Source organism: Peromyscus leucopus, chromosome 8b (assembly GCF_004664715.2).
Source record: "Peromyscus leucopus breed LL Stock chromosome 8b, UCI_PerLeu_2.1, whole genome shotgun sequence".
Lineage (NCBI taxonomy): Eukaryota > Metazoa > Chordata > Mammalia > Rodentia > Cricetidae > Peromyscus > Peromyscus leucopus.
Window position 1 is genome coordinate 82,271,761 of NC_051086.1, and position 13,028 is coordinate 82,284,788.

The 13,028-nt window shown below is 35.0% G+C and overlaps 1 protein-coding gene across 5 annotated transcripts in view; it reads left to right on the top strand.

The window, feature by feature from the left end:
- LOC114690456 (ATP-binding cassette sub-family A member 8-A-like) overlaps window positions 1-13,028 on the top strand; it is a 70,137-nt gene that overhangs the window by 9,895 nt on the left and 47,214 nt on the right. For 4 of the 5 annotated variants that reach the window (XM_028865274.2, XM_037201318.1, XM_028865273.2 and 1 more), the window contains exons 5-10: window positions 3,232-3,335; window positions 4,028-4,254; window positions 7,462-7,603; window positions 7,869-8,054; window positions 9,337-9,478; window positions 12,659-12,824. In XM_028865274.2, coding sequence (XP_028721107.1) covers window positions 3,232-3,335; window positions 4,028-4,254; window positions 7,462-7,603; window positions 7,869-8,054; window positions 9,337-9,478; window positions 12,659-12,824 — 967 coding nt within the window. Of the gene's footprint in view, window positions 1-3,231; window positions 3,336-4,027; window positions 4,255-7,461; window positions 7,604-7,868; window positions 8,055-9,336; window positions 9,479-12,658; window positions 12,825-13,028 lie in introns of those variants that run through there. The other variant, XM_037201319.1, reaches the window with a different exon arrangement.

The window sequence follows — 13,028 nt, forward strand, 5'->3', positions numbered from 1 at the left end:
GATCTCTGCTTCATGATCCTGCCTTGGCTTCCCTTAATGATATACTATAACCTATAAACTAAAATAAACCCCTTAATTCCCTAGTTACTTTTGGTAAGCTTTATTGGTTATATCACAGCAAGAGAAAGTAAACTTGAACAGGATATTAATTAATGCAAATTAATAAGTTTTAACAACAAAGGCAGGGAACTGAAGAGATAGCTTAGTTAGTAACATACTTGCTGTGCAAGTGTGAGGATGGTAGTTTGATGCCTAGAACACATGTAAAACTCATGGTGTGGTGGTGCATGCTTGTGATTGTAGTGCTGGAGAAGCAGTCGGAGATGGCTCCCCAGAAAGCCAGGCTGCCCCATTTAGTGAGTCCAAGGTCCTAGTGAGAGACCCTGTCTCAAAAGACATGGTGGATTGCTCCTGTAAACAACACTCGGGGCTGACCTCTGACCGTCTCACACATGTGCACACATGAGCATACATATTAACTCATACATCCTACCTCCTACTATAACAAAGGTAAAGTCGACTTCTAGAAGTAAATAAAATTAGACAAACAAGAAATGTTGCCCACACATACACGCACAAGTGCGCACATATATTCATCCTAAACTAAAATCACATGAAAAAGAAAATCACAGCAGCCAGTAGTGAAAGTGATTGCTAAACATCAGTGTGTTGTGTTTATGTTTCCTGATGACATATGGGTCTAACGGTTTTTTTTTTTTCCCCAACAAGAAGCTTGAGCTTCAATGGCAAATTTAGGATAAATCAGATGGTGTCAAGCTTGCCTCAGTTGGAGCTATGTTATCAGGCTGGAACTTTCAGAAAGATGTATCCTTCAAACCAAATGTAATGACTTCCATCTGAAATTCTAGCACTAGAGATGAGAGGATGATTGTAAAGTCAAAGCCAGCCTGCAATACCTACCAAGTTTTAGGCCAGCTTAGGTAACAGAATGAGACCCTTTATTCAAAACTAAAATCAAAACAAACAACAGCAACGAAAGATGTGCCTTTCATCAATGGGAAGAGTGGAGGAGGAATCATCTTGTAGCAGAAAAAAAGAATGGAACAAGGAAACTTCTTTCTTTTGGGTTCTGGGCAATATTATGTCTTTTAAAAGACTTCAACTTCAAACCTTCAAGTAGAAATAACAGTCAAGTGAAAAATAGGAGTGCATCAGTTACATAAATTGAAGGCATTATCAAACTTGTCTGGAATGTTCTCATACCAACCCAGAGCACAAAGATGTATTTCTGAGTAGGAAATCTCAGTTCACAATTGCTAACAAGATGCTATATACAAGAGTTCATAGGAGAAAAAGCATTTGATAGTCAGACATACAGAAAATAAATGATGAAACATAAGACTGCAAAAACAGCTGTGACTCATAAAAAGAAAAACAGTATACCACTAGGACACCCCAGAGGTACTGTCAACAATTGCTTATAAAAGAAAAAATTGAAATATGTTCAATAATTGTAATTATATTATTATAATATGAAGAGGAAGAGTCTCTAAATAAGAAGAGAAAACCTTTTATGAAATGCTTTAAAAAGGACCACAATAGCCGGGCGGTGGTGGCGCACGCCTTTAATCCCAGCACTCGGGAGGCAGAGCCAGGCAGATCTCTGTGTGTTTGAGGCCAGCCTGGGCTACCAAGTGAGTCCTAGGAAAGGCGCAAAGCTACACAGAGAAACCCTGTCTCGAAAAACCAAAAAAAAAAAAAAAAAAAAAAAAAGGACCACAATAATTCTATTAATGAAAAGGAATCTTATTTTCACATCAGATCAAAGGGACCAAAAATATGATTCTGAAAATAAAAAAGACATTATTAGCTTATAAAACTATGTGGTAAGATTTGCATAATTTTTAAAGTACTTAGTAAGTATTGCTTAGGAATATAGACATCTTTTTAGAAATCTATAAATGGCCATACAGTTTAGGGAAGTCGTTGTCATAGGATGATGATAGATTTTATCGGTAGAATAAGACCACAGAAGAAACGGGGAATTTTGTCTTTCTAGTCTTCACTTCTTCTTTGTTTATTTATTTATTTTCTATTCTTCTCTCATATATTACATCCCCCTCCTTCCTCTCCTCACAGTTCCTCTCCTCAACTCCCCTCTCCCATAGATCCACTCCTTCTGTTTCCCTTCAGAAAAGGGCAGACCTCCCAGGGATATCAACCAAACATGACATAACCAATTACAATAAGATTAGGCACATACCCTCATCTCAAGGCTGGACAAGCCAACCCAGTAGGAGTAAAAGGGTCCTTAAAGCAGGCAAAAGAGTCAGAGACACCCTTACGCCCACTGTTAGCAGTTCCACAAAAACACCAAGCTGTACCATAACATACAGAGGACTTAGCTCAGACCCACACAGGCTCCCTGATTGCCACTTCAGTCTGTGAGTCCTTACGTGCTCTGGTTAGCTGATTCTGTGGGTTTTTTCTTCTGATTAGATTTTACTTCTTAAGATGTGTGAGTTAATGTCCAGATATTTCTTCTGCTTGTATTTATGCCATTTTAAAGTCTACATATGCCCTTCTCACTTAAAGTTAATATAGTGTAGAAGAAATTTTCTAATTTAATGATGGCTTATCTTTAATAAATTGTAAATAAAATTTCAGTGGAGTAATAATTTTGACTTTTCATTTTCAAAATAACTTTTCTTCAAAAGACTACCTAATTATTATCTTATTATGAGCTCCATTTACCCATTATTTTATAATATTCAATTATCTCACTAGAAAATACTTGATTGCAGTGGGGTCTTGGTCTTATTTTAGACTACAGTACTACCTTTTGATAATCTTAAAAGTTATTTTAAATCACTAATACAAAGGTTGGGAGTATAACTCACTGGTATAATGCTTGCCTAGCAAGTATAAGGTTATAAATTTAATTCTCCCAAGCCAAACTTCTTGATAATAATAATAATAATAATAATAATAAATACAAAAGCAGGAAGTAAAAGCTCAAAATATGAACAATAGAGAAATGGAAGAAAATATGAGAAAGGTATTGACTTAGAAAATGTAGAAACAAAGAACACTTTCTACTGTAATGGCTTTGTATTCTCACTTTGCCAATTACTAGTAATTATACATTTGAGATTTTATGGATTTCGAGGCAACAGATGTGTTTTTGGTATGGGAGGAGATTGTAAAATTCTCTGCTTGCAATAATTAGGCTCACACCCCATACTCATATTCTTTTCTTTGTTCTCAAAGCTCATTGTTCTGCATATGAAGATGATATTATTTGTGATGTTTCACGCTTCTGGACAGATGGGTTCGTGGCTCTTCAGGCTGCCATTAATTCAGCCATCATAGAAGTGAGTGCAAAATGTGGGACGGAAAACAATTCTGTTCAGTTCTGTGAATGTGTCAGTAGACAGCTGTGTTCTTTCGTTCTATCACTTATTCAGTTACTCTTTCACTCTAATTCATTTATCTACTCGCTTTTCCCCACTGAAGTTCACCAAAGCTGTTGTATTACCAGTTGTAGTAGAACAATGTAGATAGTAGCATCAACAAAATAAGATTTTCTTTTCTCCAGGGAATCAGTACTCTAAGGAAGCCAGATGTGTAATCACATAATTAGAACAGGAAACTTGTACTGTCATGGAATTATGAACAGAGTTCTTATCTATAAAGAAACACACAATCCCCAGCCTTGATGGAAGAATTCTTATTAAAATGATCTTATATAGTATATATATAAAATATTATATAAGATCATTTTATTATTTATATATAATTTATATAAGATCATTTTAATAGGATATATAATAGAAAAAATTTTTTCCAAGAAAAATGAACAGCCACTGGTTGGTATGAAGCTGATAAGATTCTAAGTAGTGTAGGGAGACCAGGATGAAAGGTATGACTCAAGAACCTAAATAACCACAGAACATGTGAGAAGATACTCAGGCTAGCATCAGATCCAGTCATACATCCAGGGGAAGCAGGATGTCATCTGTGTACCATTGTTATGCCTGTTTTCTTCACTAATATCTTTGTTTAGATCACAACAAATCACTCAGTGATGGAAGAGATGATGTCAGTAACCGGAAAATACATGAAGATAGATCCTTTCATTGCCCAAGGAGGAATAGCGACTGATTCTTTCCTTTTTTTATGTATTATTTGTTTTTCCCCACTCATCTACTATATCTCAGCTGGTGTTACAAGAGAAAGGAAAAAGATGAAGGGCTTGATGACAGTGATGGGTCTTCAAGATTCTGCTTTCTGGTGAGTCAATGGAGGGGCTCAGAAAGTGAGTCTCTAGGGAGAAAACACCATTGACAGAGGGGATGTATTTCAGCTGGCAGAGTGCTTGCCTTGCACGTATAAAGCCTTGCCTTTGATCCACAGCACTATATTTACTGAGTGTGGTGGTACACATCTATAATCTCAGCTCTTGGGAGGGAGATGTAGAAGAAACAGAAGTTCAAGATCATCATTGGCCATATATGGAGTTCAAGGTCAACCTTGGGTACATGACACTCTTTCAAACAAAACAACAACCCTTCCAAACTCTCCATCATTATTAAAACGTAAATCTTTCTTGCTTTCATTTCCTCTGAATTACGTGGGCTCTCCCTGGTGTAATACTGCACAGAAAAAGGATGAACTTCACCACACTTAACTCTGAATTGAGCAATGAATTACATATTTGCCGCTGAATGACATTTCAGATATTGCGCAGCCAATGTCTCCTGTTTTCAGATCCATGAGAACTTAGAACTTCTAATATTTGATAAAATGCTTGCTTTAGAGATGTTTGTTGTTGTTGGATCAACAAGCAATTTATTTGATCACTTAAATGGGGTGTTATGCTAAAAGCATTACAGAAAAATCCACTATGGAGCTGAATATATTAAATGTTAAGCTCCTCAAGCAGTAGCTTTAACCAAGAGAAACAGAGAAGCAAGAAAATAGTATCAGTGTTTACTTACGTCTCACTTGCCCCTCACAGGTTGTGTTATCACAGGAAAACTGCATAAATCAGCGAGCCTCAGTTTCTGCCTCTGCAAAAGTAGGGGATATATCCAACCGTATCATCCTTGGATGGTTGTTGACATGATTAACTGTGCTTATTCTTTTTTAAAAAATATTTTTCTTATTTTATGTGCATGGGTGTTTTGCCTGCCTCCACACATGTCTGTGCATGGCATGTGTGCCTGGTGCCTACATGTTTGATGATAGATTACAGATATTTCTGAGTAACCATGTGGATGTGGGAATCAAAACTGAGTCATCTACAAGAACAGTCAGTGCTCTTAACCACTGAGCCATATTTCTGGCCCCTAGCCTACACTTTGAAAAGTATTTGGTGATCAGCAGATGCTAAATGTTAACATGTGTTTTGGCAGTTATGATCTCTGTATGAAATAGCATAAAACTTCAAGTTGAAAACCCAAGTTTCTGCTCTTTAATTACCATAAAGTGACATAGTGTCCCTTGATCAATGGATATATCAGAATCATGCCATGGAAAAAGGATTATTTAATTCATACTTTTTAAAAATAATAGTCTTTATTTCTTGAGCAGAAAGTAGAGGCAGCTCACTCCTTCCTGTGGACTTTCCCTTGTTAGTCATGTGCATAAATGTTGTATATTTATCATAATTAATAAAACAGTAGTTGTTAGTTACTAAAGAGCATATTTAAACTGGGGCTCACTCTGTGTTGCACAGTGAAATGATTGTCAACAAATGGGTACTGTCTTATGTCTACATCCCCAGTATCATGGATTATAGCTTTACTCTCCCAAATCTGTTCTACGTTCCATTTGTTCAACTTTAGTCTCTCTCTCTCTATCTGTACTCCTAGAAATTACTGGCTATTTTAAGGTCTACAGTTAGCTTATTTTCAAGTTGGGATCTATATTTACATGGGTTTTGTTTTATTTTATTTTTTTTAGAATGATCAGGAAATGGTAGGTAGTTGAGATAAAGATATAACTTAAGATTTATATTCTTGGCCTGACAAAATTAATTTATATTGCATGAATAGGAATTACATGTATAATCAGGTAGCAGGAAGCATTCATCTTATCAAGCTCCTACAAGTTAATATCCATCTGTCTCTGAGATCAGAGGAAGTAAATGAATCATATCTTTTTTGTAGGATTCTGTTTTGTTAAATTGGGAGAAATAATAACAGCTACTGGAGCTATAGACATAAGACAGTACCCATTTGTTGACAATCATTTCCACTGTGCAATACAGAGTGAACCCTCATTTAAATATGCTCTCATTTATTAGTGAACCCTAGTATAAATACATTAGTTAAATAATAACTAGCAATTATGGGCATACCATAAGCTGTAAATCAGTAAATAATAATGTAGATAAAGTAGGAAATGCTATAGGAATTATCTAACAAAAATAATAAAACTCATTAATTTCTTATGACTATAATAATACATTCACACAGTATTTTTTACTGGTCACTAAGCTTCATGTGATAGTATGTGTGTGTTCTTGTGTATGCACACATATGTATGCATGTGTGGTGGCCAGAGGTCAACCTATAGTGAGGTTCCTCAGTTATTGTCCATCTGACTGACTCTTTTATTGGCCTAAGATTCTTTGGTTAGATTTGATTGGATAACTAGAGCTCTATCTGTGATCTATTGGCATCTACCTGTCTCCTTTCCCCCAGTTCTAAGATTACAAGCATTCACTGCTGTGCACAGTTGTTTATTTTTGTTTTCATTTGTTTTGTTTCGTTATGTTTTGTAGGTTCTGGGAATCAGACTCAAGTCTTCATGCTTGCATTGCCCAGCACTTTACCTACCAAGCTGGTTCCCTGTATACCTTATCAGCATTTGCTATAAACACTTTAAGACTGTAATTTGTCAGAAAGTATTAGTGAAGAAAAGGAAAATGGACAAAGGAAAGACATTATAGTTCAATAATAATAATAATAATAATAATAATAATAATAATAATATAAACCCTCAAATCATGCTATCTCAAACAATATCTGACTGATGTCAAAGTGTATAGAACAGTTAGTGTTCCTATAAGGAGAAAAAGGAACTTTATTGTAAGCACATTAGGGAGAAGAGGGAAGTATAGAATTAGGCATTCTTGCTTCCATAATAAAGGCATGAAAAAAAAATTAGATCAGAGTACCTTTATGTGGAATAAAAAGACTTTAACTTAGTTATATTAAAGGATTGAAATTCAGCAAGATACATGTATATTCACACCTGAAAGATGGAAAAGACTGTCAATATTCAGGAGATTCATCTTGAATCTTTGTATTAATTCTATGTAAGTTTATTTACATCCCAAAATTACTCTATTCTTCTTATATATTCTAGAGAAAATCCTATGAAGTCTGTTGAGTGAGTATGGGGCTGAAAGAAGAGTAATATAAATAGCCACAGTAGTGACTCTTTTCCATCTAACTATGAAATACTAATAGAATTTTGTTTTTATATAAGGCTGTCCTGGGGTTTGCTCTATGGTGTCATTGTCCTCATTGTGGCCCTTCTCTTGGCATTTACTATAAAGTTGGTTCAATTTGTCATTTTGACTGGATTCATGACGATCTTCAGCCTCTTTTTCTTCTATGGCTTATCTTTGGTGAGTTGGTGAATAAAATCTCTCTGTGTCTAGTTTTCAGTCTAAGAAACAAAGTTGGAACCAATTAGGCAATTTCTGTGTATTCCTATTTTTTATTTGCATGAGACAATCTGTAGATAAATAATATTGATCTATAGTTCTTGATAGTTCTAATTTTCTGTAAAATTTGTAGAGAAAACTGTAATACTATATAAGAAATCATTTGTTTTGTTATAGTAATAACTCTTAGATAAACATACATCAACTGAGTCTTCTCTTGTTGTAGATCTCTTTGTCTTTCTTAATGAGTGTCTTACTAAGGAAGTTTTTCCTCACCGACTTTGTGGTGTTCTTTCTCACTGTCTTCTCCGGAAGTCTGGGATTCACAGCATTGTACAGATACCTTCCTGTGTCCTTGGAGTGGGTTCTAAGTTTGCTCAGCCCCTTTGCCTTTATGCTTGGAATGGCCCAGGTGAGTGGGAAGCCAGTTAGCTTATTAATGATATTTCTGAAATATCTTTCCTCCCTGGAACTCTATAGTATATAGTCATTTCTACATGTAGCCTTTTGAGCACTGTAGTTCAATGGAATATACTTGTGAGATTTCAGAGAAGAACCCTAAAAGCCAGAAGTCATTTTCTCCTGGAAAATAAATTCTTTTATATGTCAAAAAAGACAAATGGATTCATAGTTCTTTAATGTAGTGTATAATGTTTTGTCACTTTCCAAAATTTATGTTATAAATTGAGTTTGAACTGATGTACTCCAGTTAGCCATCTTATTTAATTTTAAAAGGATATGTGGTTTAATTCTGAGGCAATAACACAAAGCAAAATAAAATAAAAATGATGCTTAACCATTGACTGGGAAACTCCTTTTTGATCCTCAAGGATTTTTTTATTCTCCTTCTCTACTTAGTTCTTAAGCTGAACAGACCAACTCTTTCCCTCAGATATGGAATTATTTAATCTCCATTATGATGTGATGATAAGAATAACTGTAACTATATAATATATATGATATGTAATGCTGATTCTCTTGAAAATTATGGATCAGTCCATTTTTTCTTTTACTAAAAATTTATTTTTATTTTCTCTCTCTCTCTCTCTCTCTCTCTCTCTCTCTCTCTCTCTCTCTCTCTCTCTCTGTATACACATGCTCACCTGTGTGCAGGTACCTGCAGAGGCCAGAAGAGGGTATCAGATATTCTGGAGCTAAAGTTACAGGTGGTTGTGAGCCACTCAGTGTGGGTGCTAGAAACAGAACATGAATCCTCTGCAAGAGCATCAAGTGCTTTTTTTTTTTTGTTTTGTTTTTTTGAGAGTGCTCTTGACCCCTCAGGCAACTATCCAACCCCTTCCGTCAATTTTCCTACAGTCTTTGTTTAAACATGAAATGCATTATCATTAATTTTTTACTGTCAGACAGCATCTCCCAGAAGGTCTTTTCTTGTCCCTTTTTCCAATTAGCAAGCCCTTCTGTGACTATCACACTTTTGCTAAGTTCTCTTTCTACTTAATGTGTGTCTCATTTGGAACACACATTCACTGTACTAAACACGATTGATAAGTTGCATCATAGTTTTTACATTTCTTTGTCTTCCAGTCAAAATCTGTAGTCTTGGCAGTCAAGTGATTTAAGTTTGTCTTTCAGGGACCTGGTAAAAGATAACAGTTACAGTTCATGAAATAGCTGAGCTATTTAAAAAAGGTGATTATTTGCCTTTGACTTACTGGGTTATTTTTAATTTCCAGCTCTTACACTTGGATTATGATGTGAATTCTAATGCAAACCCACCAGGCAACCCAAATCTAATCATTGCCACAATTTTCATGTTGTTCTTTGATAGTGTCTTCTACCTGATATTGACATTTTACTTTGAAAAGGTTTTACCAAGTAAGTAGTTCCACAATAAGACTTAATAGAATGCTTGTAATCTCATTTATTGATCATATTTTATATACAATTAACTAATTATTTGATAAAAATTTTGATTAATTAATAATTAATTTAAATTTGAGATTTTAAAAATATGTCCTTCAAATGCATCACCCTTGTCTCCAGAACATGTCCATTTACAGGAAGACAATGAGCAGAGTCACTCGGGAAGAACTGGCTCTTTCATCTCTCTTGCAATTTATGAGCTCAGAACTGAAATCAGAAGTTTGTGACTGTGGAATATGTAGTATTTTAGATGAGTGTGCAGTCTGTTTCTCTTTATTTGTCTCTGACTACTTCCTACAATTTAGGGCTTTTTATTCCTAAATGTTTGTAGTTGCTGACAGATCTGTGTCTCTACACTCTGTGTATCTGAGCTCTGTCATGAGCTTTATCATTCAACTGGTAAATGAACACATATTTACCACCTATAATATGAGACATTATGTTTTGAAACATAGCTACACTGTGATTGACTCCGTTGAGCTAATCAACATATGCATGTGTATTACCTCACATACTTGTTATTGTGGTAACCTACTAGATGGTATTTTCAAGAGTATGGTACACTGTTACTGACTGTAGTACCATGTTCTGAGATCCTTTGAACTCACTTCTCCCTTTTTGTTGAAACTGTATGGGTTTTTGTCAAAATCTCCCAAGTCTTACCCTGCCACTTAGCCCCTGTGATCACCATTCTGCTCTGTATTTATGAATTCAACTCTTTATTCCCAAATATGTCAAATCAAGTGACACTTTCCCTATTGTGTTTACACAATAGTTTAGTTCACCCATGTCATTATAGGTGGTCTAAAGTAAGAGCAACTCCGCTCCAGCTAAGACATTCTTACTTAAATGGTTGCGAGTGGAACCAGGGCACCTGTATTTTCAAGGTCGGACAGGGGTCATAATATGCAGCCATCCTACAATAATATATAGTCACATGTGAATGACATTTATAATTGTATTTCCCTTTAATTTATTAATCCATGTAAGCTTCTCAAAGGCTAGGATTTTGATCTTATTGGCTGACTGAGCTCAAACACCCCGAGAGGAGTTGGTACATCCTGGGGCTCAGTAAATACCTGTAAAAGGTCCTTCCTTTGCTCCTGTCTAGTATACTTTCTCTGCCCCAGAGTACAGGCTGTATTTCCTATGCAAGACACCAGGGCCAGTGCTCCATCCCAGAGCAGCCACGGGTAAAAACATGAAGAAAAGATAAATCAGTGAGAAGCAGCAACAGAGAGATTTTCCTTTTTAGTTAATAGTTCATCTTCCTGATTTTGAGTAAATCATGCATACATGATAATTATCTCTGGTGACTTTCCCAAAGTTTACTGAAGAATAAGTTACTCAATTTATCAGCTTTGTTAATGTGTATATACATAGAAGATGAATGGTTTAATATATATATTTAATATATATAATTCTTGGTTATGTTTATGTGTGTAAGTATAGTGTTTATATGATATATATCATATATGCTTATATGTTTTATTTCCAGTACTGATTAAACAAAATACTCTAGTGAAGGAGTAATGCATTTCTAAGTAATATTGATCTAACTTAGAGAAATTTCTTTAAGAAATGTTTACAATACTTTTTTCTATGCTTTAGTGTTAAGTTTTTGCCTTTATTGTTAAATTGTCAAAGTCCTTGTTTGGGAGTCAAATTTTAGTTTTTATTTCTGGTGCACTCATATTTCAGGCGGCTCAGAATTACTATAATTCATTCCAAATCTTATTATAGAAAGATGTTACTATATTGTTTAATCCCTAAAGGTTGCTTATTCTTTGAATTCCGCACCCCCCCCCAGCACTTCAGCTGACAAAAATCTATTACATCTCCATTGCCCCCTCATGGTAGAGGGATCTTAGGCAAATGGCTTCTCTGCAAATAAGTATAGATTTTAATGTTCTTTCTTTTAGTTGTTGACCAAAACCTTATGCAATATGTGATATAATTCATTTTTTCTTAAGACTCAATTTTAAAAAAAATTTCAATTTAGTTTGAAATATGTGTTTTTCCAATTTTTACTTACCAATATTTCATATTGTTTTGGTGTATTTCTACCTGATTATCTTATGTTTACACTAGCCTTTATTTTGTCTTCATTTTTAAAAGATATGTTTACACTGAGAGTACAGCTCTAAGCTGGCAGATTTGTTTTTATTTCAATAATATAAATCTGCTGTTTTTAATGTTATTTAGACTTGAGACATCACGATCTTCTGGCTGGCATGGTCCCCAACAGGAAATGTCTGTTCACTGTTATATTAATTTCCTTTGTAATGTCCAGTTTATTTTTGGCATCTTTTAAGATTTTTATCTTTTCTTTTTGTTGCTTTTAAGCCTTCTGAATTTAAAATGAATCTGTTTCATGTATGTGTATATATATACACTTATTTGCACACGTACATGCTCATATTTAGATTTCCTTAAGATTTTTTAAATTAATGACCATAAATTTCATCAACTCTGGGAAAAATTGGGAAATTAATTTTCTTTACATTCTCTGTTCTTTTAGGAGTCCATTTTGAATGAGTATTAGACCAGTTGAGATTATCTCATAGCTAGCTCACTGGCTATCTTTTTATTTTTATTTTTCTTGTACCAAGCAAGTTGACACAATGAGAGGAACTTACAGATAAACTGAACTTACTTTGATTATGTACTTAGCTTCTCCTGCCCTTCATATTGTTTGGATTGATGTGCTGTGCCCCTTTCCACTCTTTCTTGTGGCCCATCAAATAATTGTTTTGTTACGTTGTCTTCCTTTAAAATATTCATTTAGTAGTTAGTAATTGTTTAATTGACTGTGTGAACTCATACTATATTTGGATATGTAACTAGTAATTTCCTCATCCTTTTAGTAACTGTATAGATATAATATATTCGGATCTGCATTTTGGATAACCCAAGATTAGAAATGTCTTTCATTTTGCTTTATATTTTCTCTTTATTTTCCCTCAAATTTTCATTATTGATGTAGCTAATCTAATATCTTCATATTTTTCTCTAGTAGTCCCAATGTCAAAACACCTCAAGAGATTGTTTGCTTGTATTAAAATGTATTCACATTTAGAGGGGATTTTAGAACAGTGGCTGATCCCATATGTAATTACACTGGTTTAATAGATGAATATGGACGACGACATCCACCCTTGTTTTTTCTGAAATCCTCGTTTTGGTCACAACAAAATCAAGCTGATCAGATAGCCCTTGACAATGAGACAGACTATGAGTTTTCTGATGACTTATTTGAACCTGTGTCTACAGAATTCCATGGGAAAGAAGCCATCAGGTGAGATCTCATGTGGTGCAGAGGAAAGCCAGGATGGGCAATGCCATCCACAGCCTAAAACCTGCTCCAGACATGCAGTTAAGCCCTGCAAACCCTCCACTGAGTCCTTTGCAGGGTTCCGACCTAATCTCATCTGCATTGCCTGTGACTGTCTGTCCTGTATTCTGATGCTTCTAAAAACTATAGCATGCTTCTTTTAGTGCC